Genomic DNA, 20,636 nt, shown 5'->3' with positions numbered 1-20,636 from the left:
TTGCTGGGGCTGGAGCAATAGCACAGCAGGTAGGGTGTTTGCCTTGCATGCGGCCGACCCAGGTTCAATTCCCAGCATCCCATATGGTCCCCTGAGCACCGCCCAAGAGTAACCCCTGTGCATTGCTGAGTGTGACCCCCCCCAAAAAAAAGGCCATTGCTAAATCATGCAAGTGACTTAATGGAAAGAGAAAAGCAATATAGGATTATTAGTGCTTGATGGAATTGGGTGCGCCTTGGGAGCACTATTGTGTGAGTAGCTCAATAAGCCTATACTCCCTGCGGGAGAAACAAGGATAACCCAATGTTATCCAACACTACCCCATGTAAACTGGGGATCCTAATAGTCCCATTGGATATCTTTTGCGAAGATTAAATGGGGATGAGAGGGGGCCCAGGATGGCTCATTGGTAGAGTGCCTGCCTTATCAGCATGAGGACCCGAGTTTAACCCCCAGTAATGCCACACATGTCAGAGTGTAGTCCTAGCAGCTTTGTTCTTTGGGGGGGGTCATAACAAAGTGTGTCTCCCCTGAGCACCACCATTAAGTGTGTGACACCCTATCACCACCACCACCCAAACCACACACACATCACTGCAATAACAAGAAAGAAAGAGGGAGACAAGTTTAAAATCAGAAATGAAGGGCCAGAACGATAGTGTACCGGGTAGGACATTGGCCTTGCATACGGTTGACCTGGGTTCCATCCCCAGCATCCCATAGGGTCCCCTGAGCACTGCCAGGAGTAATTCTTGAGTGCAGAGCCAGGGGTAACCCCTGAGCATTGCCCAGGGTGTGACCCAAAAAGCCAAAAACAAGCAAACAAATAAAATCACAGAAGAATAAAGGAAGAGCTGAAGTGTTCTTAGGCCTGTTATTCAGAGGAGAATCACCAAAGGGCAGAGGTGCCCCACACTCCTGTGGCCCTTCAAGGCACCCTGAGAACCAAGGGCTCATCTGTGCCCTTTCTCTTCCACATTGGCCCAGAATGGCTGCTTAATGTTCTCTGGTTGGATGTTCTGGCATCAGGGAAATGAAGGTCCCCTGAAGGGCAGGGTGTGGCCTGAGATCCCTCTCGGAGCACTGACAGAAGAAGCAGAGGTCAGCGTGAAATGTGTCTAGTCTGCTCTCCGCCTCCCGGCCTGTGTCTCCCTCCCTCTCTCCCTCCTTCCCTCCTGCTCTCGGACCCTGGAGACCTGCTTTCTCAGTTGCTGTTTCCCAGGCTGTCTCACCGGTCTGCGGCTTCCTGTTTGCCTCAAGCAAACCCCAGGGGACCCTCCAGCTGGCAGGCCACCCACTTCCCCTTGGTGAGGTTGGGGGGACTCAGAGGGGGACGAGCGGGGCCCTGAGGAATGGAGAGGGTGAGGTGGCAAGACCCCTGCTCGCCTTCCACACAGCAAAATCTCTTTCATTCCCACCTGCTTCAGGGCAGAATCTTCTTGCCTGAGCAACCTTGCGGGTCCCCCTGCCTAGACTGTCACGGTGTCTTTTATCAATGGAGCAAATGTTCACACTGCCTCCCACCAGAGCCCTCCACCAGGCCCCCAAGCTTAGGTGGGGGATGGGGCTTTGCTCCGACTCTTCATTCTGGATTTCTCCCCGTTCCACTCCACTGGCTCCCTCCTCGGGCTCAGGTCTCTACTCAAATGTTACTTCCTCAGAAAGGCCTTCCCTGAGGCTCACCCACACCTGCTTGCTTTCTTTCTAGGCCCCAGAGAACAATTGATTTGTTCACTTTCTCATGGGCCTGGCGCTCTGAGACCTTCATGCTGAGACGGGGCTCTCTGTCGTCTGGTCCACGGGCAGGCTGGAAGCATGTCCTTTGGATATAAGAAGTGAGGTGGGCCTGGGAGATGGCTCAACGAGCTGGTGCTTTGCATGCAGGAGTCCTGGGTTTGATCCCTGTCACCACATGGTCCCCTGCGCACATCTGGAGAGCAACCTAAACACTGAGTCTAGAGTAGTCAGTCCCTGAAGATCACCGGGTATGGTCCCCAAACAAAAGTAAGAGAAAGATGAAAGATGTTGGATCACATTGGTTTGTCCTTTCTCCCTTCCTGCCCCCCCCACCCGCCGGAAGTTTAAGCTTATGAATTACTCCCACCATAGTGCTCCCAAGGCACACCCAATTCCATTAGGCACCCCCAATCCTGTCTTTATCTTTAACCTCTCCTTTGTGCTCTTCTTCCCCTATCTGTTAATCACTTATATCCCCAAATCAGACCCTGTGACTTGTAAAAAAGTCAAATTCTTCTTAGGGCTCTGGATTTTGTATACGTAAGTGAAATATTGCTTTTTTCTTTCCTTTATGTCCTTTGCATAGTTTACCTTAGAGCAATGTCCTTTTTGTATAGACACAGGAATACACATAATTCTATGCTTCTGTAATTTGGGAGTTAATTGACTCCGAATAATATTTACTCCTGCGCATCCATCATATTTAAGTCTCAGTTACCCTTAGTTCCTAATAACCCCAAAAGGGGATTCCCGGTGAGGGACTTAGATGGACCCAGGGCAAGTCATAAGCTATCCTGGCATCAAAAAGGGACAGACTAAATGCCATAAGAAGCATAAGTTAAGAGCACGGTCATGGGGGGCTGGAGAAATAGCACAGCGGGTAGGGCGTTTGCCTTGCACGTGGCCGACCCAGGTTCGATTCCCAGCATCCCATATGGTCCCCTGAGCACCGCCAGGAATAACTCCTGAGTGCAGAGCCAGGAATAACCCCTGTGCATCACCAGGTGTGACCCAAAAAGAAAAAAAAAGAGCACAGTCATGGAACAAACTGTCATGATTCAAAAAGAAGTAACTAAATAAGGACCCTGCTGGGGTTAGGAAAGACTAACCTGGCCTGAGGACGGTATAGCTAAATGTCCCTAGGAAGAGCCACCCTTTACATTTAATACATCTTTTACTGTGTTCATGACTAGAAATGACTAGAAATATTATTAAGAAGTAAATTTAAGATGACTGTTTAAATGGATACTGGCTAAGGAAAAGAGAAAGCAAGACACTTTTAGAAGGAATTCTGCCCTTGGGTGGATCTAGAGTACTGAGCTGATTTTGTCAGCTGAGTACTGATAAGATTTTGTCCTTGATTATCTCCTAGAAGTTCCCCTGGAGGGAGGGCTTTACATCTTTTCATTGTTTATTATAATGTTCAACCACACCTATGTATAATTGCTACCCCCAACCCTTCATGATTTCTCTATAACTAACTCTGTGAAACTTGAGTAAATGGCCACTAATTATCAACCATCTTGGTGGCTCCTGTTCCCTCCTTATTCATCCATTGCTATAGGGGGGAAGGTGATTCAGCCCAAAATGCTCCAGGGGACCCTCGGAAACCATGGGCGGGCCGGTGACCACACACAAGTACAGCAACAGAAAGACATTTTTCTTTTCCTCCCATGCAAGTTCAGTCACCAAGTCCCGTCCATTTTCTCTCTTAAATATTTCTCTCTTCTTTCTGGATTCTTCTCTTTCCAGTCAGAATAATTTCAGCAGCCTCTTTGGCTGCACTCCTCACTGCCTTTATCATCTACCCCAGTGACCCCAGGGACCCATATGTTAAAGTCCAACCTGGTCTCTATCCTAACTGCCCTTAGGATAGAGAAGAGACCAGTAGGACAATGATAGATAGAAATGATCATTTGGGACAGGAATTGAGTGGTGAAAGTTGGTAATGGGGCCATGATCCAGAGAATCAAATAAATCTCGAAAGAGATCTCCAAATTGCAGAGATGTTTCCAAACCCTGAACCAGGCTAAATTCTCAGGGCACCCTGGAGGAGAGGTGGGTAAGCCCAGCACCTGCCCAAACAAGAACCCTGGCAGCCAAAAAACTATTTACTCCACAATTGCTGCCATGCTCATGGCTGGACGCCACTGCTCAGGACAAGCCTCATCCAGAAATGAATCTGTTGAAAAACCCCGGTATGCAGGTTTTGTGACTGAAATCTCCAGGCTTTTATGGAGTCAGGATGCGCTTGCCACATCTCCCTGTATTTCTGGAAGCCTTGGCGTCCACCCGTGCCTCTGGTGTAAGCTCATTAATCAGCCATGATTTAGAGACTCATGAATAAATCTTGAAAGAGATCAACAAGTTGCAGAAGTGCTTCTGGACCTTGAGCCAGACTGAATTGTCTGAGTCACCATCCAGTTAAAAATTTAACTCCAGCTCTATCATCCCATTCGAAAGTTTGGAATTCCTGGAGTGCGCAGCCGCGAATCTCATCTCAAACTTTACATCACTGATAAACCAAGACACACTACATTGGATGGGATATAAAGCAGAACACAAGCAATCTCGATTAACAAAATATAAACACACGAGGCTTAATCTGTAACATGTTAGTAATCTCTTATACAAGAGTTTAATGGCTCCATGGTGAGATACAACAATCTTCACACACTTTCTTCTAAGGAAACCTTTTGTAATCATTTTTTTGTGAATCATTCATTACAATATAAAATTAAGGGGGTGTGGTGCCGCCAGCAGGTCAATCTGTACCTGTGAGGCGAGTGCATCAGCAGCCTCATGGCGCCTTCAGACTTCCAGATACCCCAAAATCGCTGCTGTGCCTTTGGCCAGACCCCAAAAACTTGGGGCAAAGTTTACCAAGAAAGTAAACGGCCAAAAGTTAGGTATGTAGGAAACACACCCACAAACCACCTCCGGCTCAGCTATATAATTGGAGGCAAGGCCTCTTTGGTTCCTGATTGAACTGCTTAATGGACATGATCCCAGAGACTCAGAAACGAATCTCAGAACCCAGTGGCTTTAGGTAGAAATGCGTCTGGTCTCTGCAGTAGGCTACCGGTGCTGGGCCAACCCAGGTGGGAATAGGTTTCGTGCCTTGGCCTATTCCCCCCTGGCGGCCCAGTGGCTGCCATCCGTCTGAGGCCACTGGATAGTCACGTTTGGGCCCCCAGTGATGAGACACACAGGGCCTCATGGGATGAGGGTGGAGCCGGGCTTGTCCTCCCCACCCCAACGAGGCCCCAAGTCATCGCCCACGAATGGCCTCTCTGGCTCCTGATCAAGCTGCTTAACGGCCATGATCCCAGAGACTCAGAAACAAATCTCAAAACCCAGTGGCATTTGGCAGAAATGCATTCGGACTCCACAGTACGTTACTGTCACTGGGCCACCCCTGGGAGGAAAGGGTGTTGTCCCTCCGCCTGCTCCCTCTTGGCGACTTGGTGGCTGTCATCCTCCAGAGGCCATTGGACAGTCAGGCTTGGGCCCGCAGTGACGAAACTTGTTGGGTCTCACGGGATGGGGGGGAGGTGGAGCCGGGCCTGTCCTCCCCACCCTAACGAGACCCCAAGTCATCGCCCACAAACGGCCTCTCTGGCTCCTCATCAAGCTGCTCAATGGCCTTGATCCCAGAGACTCAGAAACAAATCTCGAAAACCAGCGGCTTTTGTCAGAAATGTGTCCGGACCCCGCAGTAGGTTACTGTCACCGGGCCACCCCAGGGGGGAATGGATGCTGTCCCTCCGCCTGCTCCCTCTTGGCGACTTGGTGGCTGTCATCCTCCAGAGGCCATTGGACAGTCAGGTTTGGGCCCGCAGTGACAAAACTTGTTGGGTCTCACGGGATGGGGGGGAGGTGGAGCCGGGTCTGTCTTCCCCACCCCAATGAGACCCCAAGTCATCGCCCACGAACGGCCTCTTTGGCTCCTCATCAAGCTGTTCAACGGCCATGATCCCAGAGACTCAGGAGCAGATCTCTAAACCCAGTGGCTTTTGGCAGAAATCCCTCCAGATTTAAGTGTTAAAATTTCAGAACTTCAAAACCACATGGCCCTACTGCAGCCACACGACATCATATGTTATTCATAACTAGCAATAGAACACAAATTGTCTATTGTTGCCTTTTCAGCAGATCTGAGTGTTGGGGTAAAATCTTAAATAATGGTGGGTCTGGTGTCGAAATAGTGAATGTGATCAAAGTAGAGAGAGAGTAATGTAGAAATCATCTGCCCCACAGGCAGGGGGAGGGTGTGGGATGGGGGCATACTGGGATTTTTGGTGGTGGAGAATGGGCACTGGTGAAGGTACGGGTGTTTCATTGTATGACTGAGACTTAGACCCAAAAGCTTTGTAACTGCTCTCACGGTGATTCAATAAATAAAATTATAAAAAATGGAAAAAGAAAAAAAAAGTAAGGTGGAGTTCATGAACAATTCAATCAGCTAATCAGTAGCTGAATAAATAGCAGTACTCCTACAAAAAAAGAAAAAAAGAGAGAAAAATAAAAAAAATAAGTAAAAGTAAAGTAAAGGCCCTCCCGTTGATCATCGATTTGCTCGAGCGGGCCCAGTAACGTCTCCATTGGAGACTTTGTTGTTACTGTGTCTGGCATATCGAATACTCTCGGTAGCTTGCCGGGCTCTCCGAGAGGGGTGGAGGAATCGAACTCGGGTCGGCCATGTTGGCTGCGTGCAAGGCAGACGCCCTACCCGCTGTGCTATCGCTAGAACAGCGGATAGGGCGTTCGCCTTACAAGCGGCCAACATGGCCGACCCGAGTTCGATTCCTCCACCCCTCTCGGAGAGCCCGGCAAGCTACCGAGAGTATTCGATATGCCAGACACAGTAACAACAAAGTCTCCAATGGAGACGTTACTGGGCCCGCTCGAGCAAATCGATGATCAACGGGAGGGCCTTTACCTTTAAAAAAAATTAAAAAAATAAAATTAATTATGTGCTGGGGATTCAAGCCTGGGTTGCCACTTGTGAGGAACGTGTCTATCTCTCTGGTCATCTCCTTGTGATTTTTAGTTTGCACTTCTCCAACGGATATCAATATTGACATCCCTTTTTGCGTATCTACCACCTGTGACACCAGTAAAATGTGTATGCTGTGCCTTTGTCCACTTTTAAATTGGGTCCAGTGAGATGTTTTGCAAGGGATCACTCTACCTGCTTTGAGAATTAACTTAAGGGTCAAATGCTCTGTGAGCTGTAGGAAAGGTGATGTTGGCACTGCAAAGTAGGGAAGGGCCCAACGGGGAACATTCAGCGTGCTGGAGCAGTGCACAGACTTTGCAGGACATCGAGGAATTACTTGGAGAGGCGGTTGCTGGCCTTGACTGTCACCACCCAAAATCTCGGGAGGCGAGGGGGGCCGTAGCACAGCTGGTAGGGCGCGAGGCTTGCAGCTGGGGTTCTATCCTCCGCATCCCATGTGGTCCCCGATCCCCACCAGGAGTGATCCCTGGGTGCAGAGCCAGGAGTTAAGCCCTGAGCACCGCCGGGTGTGGCCCCCAAACCAACTGAACGTCGGGACCGTGGTCACGGTGGATTATAGTTTGGCCAAGGGCAGGTCCGAGCCAGGTGGCCCAGGGATGAGGTGGGGAGCAGGAAGCGGGGACCGGGGAAGTATCAAAGTGCGGGTGGGGACGTGGAAGTTCCTAACGCCTACGAGTGACCGCGGGAACTCGGCGCCCAGCCCTGGCCCGAGGGACCGGCCGCGAGGGCGGCGGTGCAGGAGCCGGGTCCGGCAGCCGCGGAGAGGGAAGGGAGAAGGGCAGGAGCGTGGCCCCGCGGCCGGCCCCGGGGGGGCGGGGGGCGTCCCGGCGGAGGCGTGATCTCCACACAACCTGCAAGGTCGCGCGGGGAGACTCGGACAAAGAATCGGGCCCTTGACGGACGGGCGTCCTCCCGGAACAGCGCCGGCCAGTCGCGGGGCGGGAAGGGCGGGGCGGGGCCGGGCGCGAGGCCGGCAGGCCGACCACTCGCGAAGCTTCGGCCCAGGATCGCGGGTGCCCCCCCTCCCCCCCAGCCCGCCTGGGCCGCGAGCCGGGGCCGGTCCGGAAACAGCCGAGCGGATCCGGAAACAGCCGAGCGGACCCGGAAGCGAGGGCGCCGTCAGCAGCCCGTGCGGGAACCCGCCGTTTGCGCGGAGGCCATGGCGGCTGCGGCGCCGGCTGTGGCGGGCGAGGGCGGCCGGCGGCGGCAGCCGGGGGCCGGTACGTGGGGGCGCGGCCGTGCACGGGGGGCGGCGGGCCGGGGGCGGGGCCGAGCTCGGCGGCCGGCGGAAGGGGGCGGTGAGGGGTGGGGTGGGGTGGGGGGAAAAGACCGGGGAAGGGGCGTGGCCGCCGCGGGCGGGGCGGGGCCTGGGAGCCACCTGCGGAGGGGGCGTGGCCGGGCCCGGGCAGGTGAGGCGGGGCCCGCGAGAGTAGGGGGCGGGGTCGTGCTGCAGCCAGGAGGGGATTGGACGACCCGAGACGAGGGCGGGGCTGCTGGCGCTACAAAGCCGAGCGGGGCGGGAAGGGGCGTGGTCGGGCGGCTGGGCGTGGCCAGGTGAAGGGTGGGTTGCAGGTGGAGATTTCTTGGCCGGCTGGGTAAGAGATGGCAAGGGGCCAGAGCCCAGTGGGTACTAGCTTTGCCTTGCACGCGGCTGACCCGGGCTGGATCCCCGACTTCCCATATCGTCCCCCCGAGCACTGCCAGGAGTGATCCTGAGTGCAGAGCCAGGAGTGATTCCTGAATGCAGAGCCAGGAGTAACCCCCGAGCATCGCTGGGTGTGACACCCCTCCCACCCCCGCCAAAAAAAGAAAGAGCAAGAGAAAGAGATGGTAAGAAAGTCTGATCCCTGTCCCCCACAGCGCTGGACCCCCAGCCCCAGGAGGGGGCAATGGCGGAGGCCGAGCCAGGGGAGCTCAGCCGTCTTCGGGCCGAGCTGGCAGGTGCCCTGGCAGAGATGGAGACCATGAAGGCAGTGGCGGAGGTGAGCGAGAGCACGAAGGCGGAGGCTGTGGCTGCAGTGCAGCGGCAGTGCCAAGAAGAGGTGGCCTCGCTGCAGGCCATTCTGAAAGGTGAGACTCCTCCCAGACTCCCGTCAGCCCTGGCAGCCCTGGCAGCCCCGTCAGCCCCATCAGCGGGAGATCCCCGCAGGAAAGGGGCTGGGCCACCCGTGAGTGGCGCAGGAGGTTAGGAGCCTTGGAGCCCCGCAGGCCTCTGACCCCCTGTGACTTGTACGGAGGCACTGTGTGTGCTCAGCCCCTCTATCGGTGCCAGCTTCTACCTGTTCCCTCACCCAGGGTCAATTCTCAGCCCTCACTGATGGGAATCAGCCTTGCAGATGAGCATCTGCTGGGTTTCTTTGAGCCTCTGGGCTACAGACTCAGCCTTCAGTCTCTGCTTTCCTTCCTTCCCTAGGCACCCCCACATCCTCAGCCCTCCCTGCCCCCCTCCTCCCCGAGTGCACGTGCGCGCGCGCACGCACATACACGCACTCACATGCACTAATTTCCCTCCCTCCACCTCATAGCCTCTGTATCTGGGGTACAACAGCTCCTGTATCTGGTACACTAGCCCCAGATCCTCCTGTATCTGAAACAGCCTCCTCTGCCACGGCTACTAGCAGGGCTTAATGTGTTTAACCAGGGTTGGCCCTGATTTTTTTTTTCTTTTTGGGTCACACCCAGCGATGCACAGGGGTTACTCTTTACTTTGCATTTAGGAATTACTCCTGGCAGTGCTTGGGGACCCTATGGGATGCTGGGGGTTGAACCCAGGTCGGCTGCATGCAAGACAGGTGCCCTACTGATTGTACTATCACTCCAGCCCTGACCCTGATGTTTTTTAATAATTAAAAGATTTTTTTGGTTTGTTCAGAAAATTTAGGCACCACTTCCCACAAGACTCAGCCAGCTGGCCAAGGGGTCAGTGCTCAAAGCCAGGGACCCATGGGGCCACCACACACAGCAGTTAGGCGACCATGCAGTGCTGGGGATCAAATTCAGAGCCTCCTGCAAGGCATCCACCACAGCCCCTTGCATTCTCTCCCGGCCCCTAAAGTGACTTTTCATGGGGTCATCCCTATCAGTGCTCAGGAGCACCAGGGCTACCTAATGCTCTTCCGGGCCATGTTGTACTGGGGATTGACCCAGGTCCTTGCATTGTACAGCATGTGTTCTGCCGCTGGAGCCCACCTCTGGCCCAGATCCATTTTCGTGTGTGTGTGTGTGTGTGTGTGTGTGTGTGTGTGTGGGCCACATTCAAAAGTGCTCAGGAGCAACTCTTGGATCTGTATCTGGAGATTATGCAGTGCCGGGGTCTAAACCCAGGTCTCCCACATACAAAGCCTGTACTTCAGTCCTTTGAGGCATCCCAACCCCAACTCTATTCTCTATTTATTTATTTTGGCTGGGGCCCACATGCTCACGGATGGACTATGCCAAGCACCTTTCCGTTTTTGGTTTTGGTTTTAGTTTTGTTTTGTGGTCACACCCAGTGCTGCTTAGGGCTGACTTCTGGCTCTCCGCTCAGGGATCACTCCTGGTGGGGTTCGGGGAACTATATGGGGTGCTGGAGATGGGTCAACCGTATGCAAGGCAAATGCCCTACCCACTAAACTAAACCTCTCTGGCCTCCTCCTTCAGATCCACTGTTTTAGTGGCCCAGTCACTGCTGACGTGGCCCCTCTCCCCAAAGAAACTTTACATACATTTAATAATTCATTTGTTTTCAAGGTTTCCCCTTCCGCCGCTCCACAGATGTAGTGACTCTGATTGGAGTCACGGGGGGGGGGGGGTGGGGGGGGGAGTGTACCTGCCAGTAGCGCTTCCCGCGGTGGTGGAGGGCAGGAAGGGGGTTGTCTCTTGTCAGGTTATGCTAATGAGGTCGCTCTGCTGCTGTCGCCAAGCCTGCAGGCGCGCTCACTGGGGGTCATGCACTCTAACTGTGGTGTTTGTGGGTTTGCTGGCCAGCGCTCAGGCCTGGTTCAGTCTGCCTGGAAATCACGCTCAGCTGTCGGAATCACAGGCTGCCGAGCTGCCAGGTTCCCCCTGGGCACCTGTATGAGCACCAGGGATTCAACCCAGGGCCTGGTGCTGTCGCCCCAGAGCTGCCTTGTAGTCCCCTCACACTCGACAGACATTCAGAGAAACGACAGACATTCAGAGAAACGCTGGAGTAGAGAAACTTGAGCAGGTCCTAATTGCCCGTCTCGAGGGCTTTCTGTTTGCCGGGCACTGAGCAAAATGTCCAGTGAATATTTTTACCTTCCTAACAAAATTTCCACGCCACTAAGAAAGCCCCAGGGCCCGGAGAGATGGGATTAGTGGCGCAAGGTCAGGCCTCGAGCAGGTGTCAGAACACTGAACCCAGCCAGTTTCGCCGCAGAATTGCTTCTACCATTCACACCTGTGACAGCACATAACCGTCGGTAGAAAGGGAAAGTGAGCACCAAGCTGGTTGCAGCGGCTCCCCTTCCCCCCTGCCCGGGAGGGTAAGCTCCAGGCTCCTTGGTGTGGGCATCAGGGCCCAGGGAGCCGCCCACTGCTGCCCCTTCCCGCATCTGCCTGAGGCGCGCCATCCACTTTGCCAACGCGGCCTTTGCTCCTAGCCAGGCAGACAGAATGACGGCTCCATCCTCCGACGCTGCCAGCCCCGCTGAACAGTTGCTCCGCACTCCCAGTCGTGCTTCCTTGGGCTTTCTGAGGCCGCCTTCACTGCTGGCCTCTCAGCTCCTGGCCCTGATCTTTGATCAATCCTTCTATTTCCAGCTGGGCGTCTGGCTCAAGGTCCATGGGTCTTACTATTATTAGATATCGATTGTTACTGGGACCTTTACAAAGTGTTTGTATCATCAGTGTTTGTGATGTCCCAGGAAGAAGGCTGACAGCTCCCAGATGTCAGCCTCCTTTGATGCCCTAACAAGCCCGGGGGGCGGGGGGTGATGGTCAGTGTTGCCCTTTCTTAGCTGAGGACATTGACGCAGAGATGCTGCACTGCCCAGGCCCTCTGCCCGCCAAGCCCTCCGTCATCACCGCCCTGGGAACTTGCCTGGCTGAGAGCATCCATGAGGGGCAGCCCCGGGGCACTGACCCTCCCTCTCCCCCCGCCCTTCCTGCCGTGCCAGACTCCATCGGCAGCTACGAGGCCCAGATCACTTCCCTGAAGCAGGAGCGGCAGCAGCAGCAGCAGGACTGTGAGGAGAAGGAGCGAGAGCTGAGCCGCCTGAAGCAGCTGCTGTCCCGGGCTCACCCCCTGGATTCCTTGGAGAAGCAGATGGAAAAGGTTGGGGCGGTCTCCCCCCGCCCAGGTTTGAAAAGAGGTGGAGGTGGCCGGGGTGCCCTGGGGGCAGAGAGATGGTAGGTGCCCCGTTGCTGGCAAGAGCCCCATGCGGTTGCTGTGGGCAGGGCACTGAGCGCCCACATCCTGCCCAGTGCCCAGCGCTGGCCTCGGCCAGCTCTGCCGCAGTGCGCTGACCTCATCAGTTTGATTCCAGAATGCCGGGCAGGGGCTCGGGCTGTGACGCGGTGGCAGAACACAAGCCTTGCTGGTAGAGGAGCCGGGTTCAATCCCCAGCACTGGAAAACACCAATAAACTAGAGCAGAGCCAAGGGAAGCCCTGGCGGGGAAGGGAGCTCCCTCCTGGGCTCCTTTCCGGGGCTCGGGCAGTGGGCTAAACTGCTGGCCAGACTCAGTTTCCCCAGAGGTCCTCCCACCTTACCCAGCTCCCGGATGAGGAAGTGAGGCTCACAGCGGTTCAGTAATTCTCCCAGGTCATACTCAAGAAAAAGATCAGAGCTAGGATTTTTAAATGCAGCCCGTCTGCTTCTAAAGTTGTTTTTTATTTAATTTATTGGGGGGGGCACACAAGGGGCCTTCAAGCAGTGTGGTGAGGGCTGTCCCAGTCATAGTTAGGAGGACCATGTGGTACTGGGGATCAAATCCAGGTCAGGCATGTGCTGATGAACCCCAGAGCTCCCTCCCTGGTGCCCGCGGCCTTGGGTCTCCTTGGCACACGCTGTTGTGTGTGCCATGAACAATGGTGGGACACCTGCCACCAAACCCTCCGCCACCTTCCTGTCACAGCCGCCCTATGGGCGCTCACCTGATCTTGGAGGAGGAAAGGTGAGGAACGCGGATCAGCTGAGAAAGGGAGGATCTGGGCAGGCTGGCATCTTGCCCTGCGTGCCCCTCCCTGCCCTCACAGGCTCAGCCCGGCCTGCAATGTGGCAGGCAGCATGGCTGGGACAGCAGCTCCTGCGCTGGCCGTTCCTGGCCTTCCACCGTGCAAGCACCGTAGAACCATCCAGACTGGTGTATCTGCTGCCTGCGCTCACGACTGCTGGAAGGTGGGCTGGACAGCTGCCCAGCGCATGAGGCATTTGCCTGGCACAAGGCCCACCTGGGTTTGGTCCCTGACACCCCAGAGGGTCCCCTGAGCCCTACAGATCTCCTGTACGCAAAGCATTTGCTCAGCTTTGTGAGCTCTCTGGGTCCATAAGTTTTTTGTCTTTGTTTTTTTTTAAGCTCAGAGGCTTAAATATTCTCCCCAGGGTTGATTTGACAAGTTTTTAAGAACTCAGCCTCTTCCTTCAGAGGTCTTTGGTTGCCTCGTGGCCCAAAAGGGAGAGCCAGTCATCAGATCCACATCCCAATCCGTCGAGAAAGGCGCAGCGTCTCCTTTTTAAGTTGTCCTGGAAGCTGCAGGTGGCCAGACCTCTTACACCTTGTCATTTGGAACACAACCATGCTTTGTGGCAGGGACCCTGAGAAACAGAGCCGGTATTCTAGAATCTAGGTCAGAGGTTCCACTTACCTGGTTTACCACTCCCTTTTCAGCGGGGGGAAAAAATCCCCAAAGCGGTATCTCCAGTTGCACCTGAGGCTGCGTGTGTCCTCCAGGGGGCAGTGTTGTCCACTCCGGGAACGGCTGATCTGGGGCATATGCTCAAAATAGGTGAGGTTCTAGAAGGCCAAAGAAATAGCTCAGCATGGGCAGAAGCCTTAGGACAGCAGGTACTAGCCTTGTACGCGGTGACCCGTGTTCCATCCTGGCCTTTCATTAGAGCCCTGCCAGGAGTGATCTCTGAGTACTGCCAAAAGAAGGGGGGGAAAAAAACCTCAAAAGGAAAAAATTAATTAAAAAAGTAAAAGCTCGAAGCTGGAGCAATAGCACAGCAGGTGGGGCGTTTTGCACACAGCCTCAAACCCATGCCGGGTTTGATTCCCAGCATCCTATATGGTCTCCCGAACACCACCAGGAGTGATTCCTGAGTGCATGAGCCAGAAGTAACCCCTGTGCATCACTGGGGTGTGACCCAAAAAAGCAAAAAAAATAAAATTAAAAAAATAAAAGCTCAACAGGCTGAATGCATCAGGCAGGAGGTCTGGGTTTGATCCCTGGCACCGCGTGGTCCCTGAGCACTGCTGGGAGTGATTCCCAGCATTAAGCCACGAGTAGCCCTCAGCAGCATCAGAAGTGGCCCTAAAACACAATGAAACAAAACAAGCGTGCCTGGATGCGGCTCCGTGATGGAGTGCAGACTGCACTTGTCAGAGGCCCTGGGTTCGATCCCTAGCATTGAAGGACTGGGAGGCATGCGGGGGTGGGGGCGGGGGGAGATTTTCTGGAGAAAGGAAGGAAAGAAATGCACACTGGGGAGAGCAAGTGGGCGCCAGGAAGGTGCTGAGACCCGGCTTTCCCCGGAGGAGGCCCCAGGGACCCAAGGCCGCCCGCCCCCCACTCCCCGCAGGCCCACGAGGACTCGGAGAAGCTGCGGGAGATCGTGCTGCCCATGGAGCAGGAGATCGCAGAGCTGAAGGGGAAGCTGCTGCGGGCCGAGGAGCTGATTCAGGAGATCCAGGTAAACGGGCGGCTGAGGGGGCGCCGGGAGGGGGCAGGGGCGCCCTGGACCCTGGCCCCCCAGCCTCTCCCCTGCCCCGCTCTCCCTAGAGACGGCCCCGGCAACCCCCCGCCCTGCACGGCTCCCCGGAGCTGCTGCCCCTGTCCCGGGACCCGTCCCCCCCGCTGGAGCCCCTGGAGGAGCTGAGTGGGGACGGGGGCGCGGCCGCCGAGGCCTTCGCCGGCAACTGCGACGACAGCGCCTCCATCTCCTCCTTCTCCCTGGGCGGCGCTGCCGGCAGCAGCGCCTCCCTGCCCAGACAGCGCCCGGGCCTGAGCCCCGAGCAGGAAGAGACGGCCTCGCTGGTGTCCACGGGGACGCTGGTCCCCGAGGGCATCTACCTGCCCCCTCCCGGGTACCAGCTCGTGCCGGACCACCAGTGGGAGCAGCTGCAGGCCGAGGTAGGCACGCGCGCTGGCGGTGTCTCACCTTCCCCCCCCCTTCCTGGGCACCCACCCTCCCAATGCTCCCCCCTGGGGTGGGAGCCAGCCCCAAACAGGTGTCTGGACACTGACTGTGCGGGACACTTGCACCTGGATGGGGGGAGAGGGGGGCAAGACACGCCCCACAGATTGGGGTCCGGAGCAGCAGCAAGTAAAATGGGGCCAGGATTCCTGGGGTGCTGGGTGGGTGCTGGGCCGGGAGGAGGCAGGTCGCCTGCTGGAGGCTCGCACGGGAGATGGACCGTCAGGGGCCACTTGCTCTGCTCCAGGACCCTCAGGTCTCTGCGAAAGATGTGGAAGGGCCTCCCAAGAGCTCCTGCTGGCTAGCTGAGAGCATAGAAGTGGTGACAGGGAGCCAGTGCGATAGGCCAGTGGGGAGGGCACTTGCCTTGCACGCGACCCACCTGGGTTCCATCCCCGGCATCGCATATGGTGCCCTGAGTCTAAGTGCAGAGCCAGGGGGCTGGAGCAATGGCACAGTGGGTGGGGCGTTTGCCTTGCACGCGGCCGACCCGGGTTCGATTCCCAGCCAGGAGTAATTCCTGCATGCAGAGCCAGGAGTAACCCCTGTGCATCATTGACGGTGTGACCCCCAAAAGCAAAAACAAACAAACAAGTGCAGAGCCTGGAGTAAATCTGGAACACGGCTAAGCATGGCCCCAAAACAAACCAAAGAACTAGTAGTGAACTGGGAGGAGGCCGAGCTGGAGAGGGGGGGTGAATGTGGAGCTCACTCTGAAAGGGTCTGGCCCCGGGGACGCCGCGCTGAGCCGGGCTCTGTGGCAGGGGCGGCAGCTGCAGAAGGAGCTGGAGAGCCTCGGTCACGAGCGGGACGAGCTGCAGGAGGGCCTGAGACGCAGCAACGAGGACTGCGCCAAGCAGGTGGGCGGCTGCCCGGGGGCGCTGCACCCTGGCCGGGGCCCGCCTCACCCTGCGGCCCCTCCCCCCACAGATGCAGGTGCTCCTGGCCCAGGTCCAGACCTCGGAGCAGCTGCTGAGGACCCTGCAGGGCACCGTGAGCCAGGCCCAGGAGCGGGTCCAGCTGCAGATGGTGAGGCCTCACCAGGCGGGGTAGAGGGCGGGGATGGCGGGCGCTGGGTGAGGGGGGCACTTGGGGGGTGCCTGCCCTCTCGCCACTCGGGCATCCTCCTGGAGTTGGGGCGGAGGGTCAGAGGACGTCTGGGGCAGCCGGCCCTGTGGTCAGAGCATGGGTGCTGGGCCCTGGCCGCCAGCTTGGAACCCTGCAGCCTTGACATGGAGGAGGCCCTGGGGCCCAGCTTGTCATCAAAGGGGGCTGGACTGCATGTTCCAGCAACCCCTGAGCACTGAGCTGGGAGGAGCTCTTGAGCACTGCCGGTGTGGCCCCCAAGCCCAAACGGGGACCTTACCACAGGGTCTGCTCCCTCTGCACTATGGAGTGCGGCCGTGGGAATGTCACGTTTGGTCCGAGAAACCCAATCTCTCTATAGTGTCCCAATTATTAAAGTTGGTCACAAGGGTGTGGCCAGTGGCTGGGAGGTAGAGCATCAGTCCTACCTGTGTGCGGTCCAAAGCTCGATCCCCAGCTCCACCAAAATTTAAAAAATCAATACAGGCCGGAGCGATAGTACAGCGGGGAGGGCGTTTGCCTTGTGCACCGGCGACCTGGGTTCGAGCCCCATCATCACATACGGTCACCCGAGCACCAGGAGTGATTCCTAAGCACAGAGCCAGATGTAACCCCTGAGCATCGCCTGGTGTGATCCAACAAAATAATAAATAAAAAAATTAAAATAGAGGCCAGAGCCATAGCACATCGGGTAGGGTGTTGAACTTGGGTTCGATCCCCGGCATCCTATATGGTTCCCCCAGCACCGCCAGGAGGAATTCCTGAGTGCAGAGCCACAAGGAACCCCCGAGCATCGCTGGGTGTGACCCAAAAAGAAAAAAAAATTTTAAATAAAATATCGATACAGATAAAATGAGGGTGGGCAGGGAGACGGCACAGGAGGTCAAGCTTAGCTGCCTGCAGCAGACTCTGGATTTCCTCCCTGGCGCTGCGTAGAGACCCAGCACTGCCAGGGGGCCTCTGAGTAGAGAGCCAGGGGGAGCCCCAGAACATCAGCAGGTGTGGCCCAAAACTCCAAAATTTCTTAAGATTTTAAAAATGTAAGTTGGCAAATACAAGCTGAAGCTACAAGTCCAAGCCTGGTGGACTAATGGAGCCACTGGTGTCACCCGTAGCTGCCGTGTGGTCCCGAGGGAGGTGTGAGAGGGGCTGACCACGTGGGATCCTGTCCTCAGGCCCCTGTCTGGGTGGGTGGGGCTGAGGCTTCAGGAGCCTCAGGGGGCCAGGAGTCACCCAGGGCCCTCACGGCCACCCCATTGCCCACCCCAGGCAGAGCTGGCCACATCCCACAAGTGCCTGAGCCAGGAGGTGAAGCGGCTGACGGAGGAGAACCAGGGGCTCCGGGCCGAGCAGCCGCCACCCCTTGGCCCTCCCCGGCTGGAGCAGGACGAGGGCCCCGAGACCACCCTGCCCAGCACGGTGCAGGTAAGCGGGGAGCGCCCGGCTCTGGCCTCTCTGGGGACAGGCCCAGGCTGCCGGGGTCACCTTGGTCACTGGACTTTTCTGAGGCTCTCTTTTTCCCATGTCCTGGTGCTGGCATGAGGCAGCACCAACAAGCTAGGTGAACTCTCAAGGAGAAGGAAGTGTTGGTCGGTTCCTTGTGTGTGGTTTTGCTTTTGTTTGGGGGTTGGGTCCACACCTGGAAGTGCTCTGGGTCACTCCTGGTGGGTTTCGTGGTCCCTATGGGTGCTGGGGGTCAAACTGAGGTTCAGCCCTGGGCAAGGCAAGTGCCCTGCCCATTGCGTTGTCTCTCTGCCCTCTCCCCCTTTTGTTTTTTTGGTTTGGGGGCCACACCTGACAATGCTCAGGGGTCATCTCTGGCTCTGCACTCAGGAATCACTCCTAGTATGTTGTTTTGCTTTTGTTTGGGGTTTGGGTCCACAAAAGGAACCAGGCGGGGTGCCGGCCGTCAAACCCGGGTGGGCCACTTGCCAGGCAAGCGCCCTACCCACTGCACTATCTCTGCAGATCCAGTTTTTTTTTTTTTTGGTACCAGAGAGCAAACCCAGGCCTTCCTGCATGCAAGGCATTGAGTTCTCCCACTGAGCTACTCATTTTGTTTTACAGGGGCCACCCCCAGTGGTACTCAGGGTGGTGCTGGGTTTGGAACTCAGAACTGAGTGTGCCCCTTGAGCTGGCCCCAGCCCCCAGCTCGAACTGGCGTGACATGAAGCCCCCCAAATCATCTTCATTCTAGCGCTGGTGTGAGAGAGGCATTCCTCCCTCCTCAGGCCCGTGTGCACGCCCCCTCACACTCTCCACCAGGGGCGGGCATTCCCGACCCTGCCAACGTCCTGGCCCACACCTGCATCAGCCCCAGGGGCGCTGTCTGGGCTGGATTCTGAGCTCCATCGTGGCTCTGGCCCCGCCCCGAAGGTCCCCGCAGTGGGGGCTGTGGCAGGGCGGCCCGGGTGGGGTTCCAGCTCCTCTGCCCACCCTGCCTGGCCTCCTCGCAGGAGCTGCAGGAGCTGGTGCGCAGGACCTGGCAGGAGGTGCGGGCCCAGAGGCAGGCTGCTGAGCACGAGGCCGAGCGCCTGCGGATCGAGATTGTGACCCTGCGGGATGCCCTGAACGAGGAGACGGCGGCCCGAGCCAGCCTGGAGGGGCAGCTGCGGGGCCAGCGGGAGGAGACAGGTGAGGGGGGAGGGGCCTGGGCGCGGGGGGGGGGGGGGTCATGTGGGGGGGTCCTGCCGCAGCTCCTGACCTCTCTCTCCTTCCTCCCCACAGAGGTGCTGGAGGGTGAGTTCAACGGAGGCGCAGGGACGTTGCAGGGCAGCGGGTGGCTCAGGACAGCAGGGGCGGGCCTGACTCTCGCCCTGCTGACCCCCACCCCCAGCCTCCCTGTGCAGCCTGAGGACGGAGATGGAGCGTGTCCAGCAGGAGCAGAGCAAGGTGAGGCCACGCGTGGGCCGACCCCGGTGGGGAGCCGCACACGGAGGCCAGATGCTGATAGCCGCCCCCCCCCTTCTGTGTCCCTCCGCCAGGCCAGGCAGCAGGAAGTGCGCCCTGAAGAGGTCAGAGGGGGGCCGGGTGGGCGGGATGGCCGCAGCCCGACACCCCCTGCTCTGCTCCCGCTCCCCGCTTGGCTCCCACTCCCCGCCCCATGCCAGGCCCCAGCCCCGCATCCTGCCCCCACAGGCCCAGCTCGCAGACCTGCTCGCGGAGCAGAGGGCCAAGGTGCTGCGGCTGCAGGCCGAGCTGGAAACCAGCGAGCAGGTGCAGAGGGACTTCGTGCGCCTGTCTCAGGCCCTGCAGGTACTGCGGGGACAGGCCGGGCCGGGTCGGGGCTCACCGCACATGCCTCAGGGCCCCCCAGAGCGTCCTTCTCACTGGGCACTTCCGCACATTGGTCCTCTTTATTCTTTTCTAATCTTTTTGGCTTTGGGGCCACACCTGGCAGTGCTCAGGGCTTACTCCTGGCTCTGCGCTCAGGAATCTCTCCTGGTGGGCTCAGGGGACCAGATGGGAGCCAGGGATCAAACCTGGGTCATCTGTGAGCAAGGCAAGTGCCCTCCCTGGTGGACCATGGCGCTGGACCCCCAGCCAGTCCTTCTTTTTTTGTTTTGGGTTTTTGGGCCATGCCTAGCAGTGCTCAGGGATCACTCCTGGCAGTGCTCAGGAGACATGAAGTACCAGGGATTGAACCTGGGTTGACTGTGTGCAGGGCAAATGCCCTTGCCCGCTGTGCTCTCGCTCCAGCCCCAACAGAAGGGCCTGTGGTGTCGGCCTTTGCTGAGCTTGCAAAGTCCATGGAGGTGCAGTGACCTCTGCCTTGACCCCAGGCCCCTTGCGTCCTCCTTTCTTAGGACCTGTTTCTGCCCTTTGTTTTGGGTTTTGGTGTTCGGGAGGTGGGTGACCACACCCTGTGCCCCGGTGCTGTGGGCACTCCACTGAGGCTGGGAATGGGCCTCCAGCACTGGCCCTGAGCCCTCCGCTCTCCATACGGGCCCCCAGGTGCGCCTGGAACGGATCCGCCAGGCAGAGACTCTGGAGCAAGTACAGAGCATCATGGACGAAGCACCTCTGCGCGATGTCAGGGACATCAAGGACCCCTGAGGGCAGGGCGCGAGCCCATCCAGCCCCGGGGTGGGGGGACTGTTTTTCTCCACTTCACCCTGGGAGACGCGGCTTCAGGGGTGCAGGCCTCAGCCTGGGTTCTGCCCCTTCTTGGGGCCGGGGGATGAGGTGAGCAGGCCGCAGCTGCCGTGTCCCGCCTGGGCCTCCTCCCTGGATGGCCGAGCCTTCTGCTTCCCAGGTGGAGGGTGAAGGTGACACCGGGGCGAGGGTCCCCACCCCCTCCCGGAACCAGTGCCAGCTTAGCCTTGGGCCACCTGCCGCCAGCCCCTCGGACGCAGCGTGTGGGGCCGGGCGGGCTGCTGCTTCCTGGACGGCGCGACACTAAGGCTTATCCCCACACGTGCACAGAGGC

At 57.5% G+C, this 20,636-nt stretch overlaps 1 protein-coding gene across 1 annotated transcript; it reads left to right on the top strand.

The window, feature by feature from the left end:
- The first annotated feature begins 7,804 nt into the window (after positions 1–7,804).
- Positions 7,805–20,552, top strand: RABEP2 (rabaptin, RAB GTPase binding effector protein 2). The gene is made up of 13 exons (XM_056138857.1): positions 7,805–7,980; positions 8,621–8,830; positions 11,881–12,038; positions 14,507–14,617; positions 14,707–15,057; positions 15,886–15,981; positions 16,052–16,150; positions 17,477–17,632; positions 18,664–18,841; positions 18,935–18,946; positions 19,044–19,099; positions 19,346–19,462; positions 20,162–20,552. Exons 1-13 carry the CDS (start codon positions 7,920–7,922, stop codon positions 20,261–20,263), a joined length of 1,707 nt encoding a protein of 568 aa, XP_055994832.1. The 5' UTR covers positions 7,805–7,919; the 3' UTR covers positions 20,264–20,552.
- Positions 20,553–20,636: the final 84 nt, after the last annotated feature.

Source organism: Sorex fumeus, unplaced genomic scaffold, assembly GCF_029834395.1.
Source record: "Sorex fumeus unplaced genomic scaffold, SorFum_2.1 ptg000130l, whole genome shotgun sequence".
NCBI classification, from domain to species: Eukaryota; Metazoa; Chordata; class Mammalia; order Eulipotyphla; family Soricidae; genus Sorex; species Sorex fumeus.
Note: the sequence above shows the minus strand (reverse complement) of the source record. Positions and strands in the feature narration are given on the sequence as shown.

What these genes read in the sequence shown, in the direction of transcription:
- RABEP2 (XM_056138857.1), top strand. Translation starts at nt 7,920, where the DNA reads ATGGCGGCTGCGGCGCCGGCTGTGGCGGGCGAGGGCGGCCGGCGGCGG. An exon ending in CCCTGCCCAGCACGGTGCAG is followed by an intron (nt 17,633 to 18,663) that starts GTAAGCGGGGAG and finishes GCCTCCTCGCAG; the next exon opens with GAGCTGCAGGAGCTGGTGCG. An exon ending in GCCTGTCTCAGGCCCTGCAG is followed by an intron (nt 19,463 to 20,161) that starts GTACTGCGGGGA and finishes ACGGGCCCCCAG; the next exon opens with GTGCGCCTGGAACGGATCCG.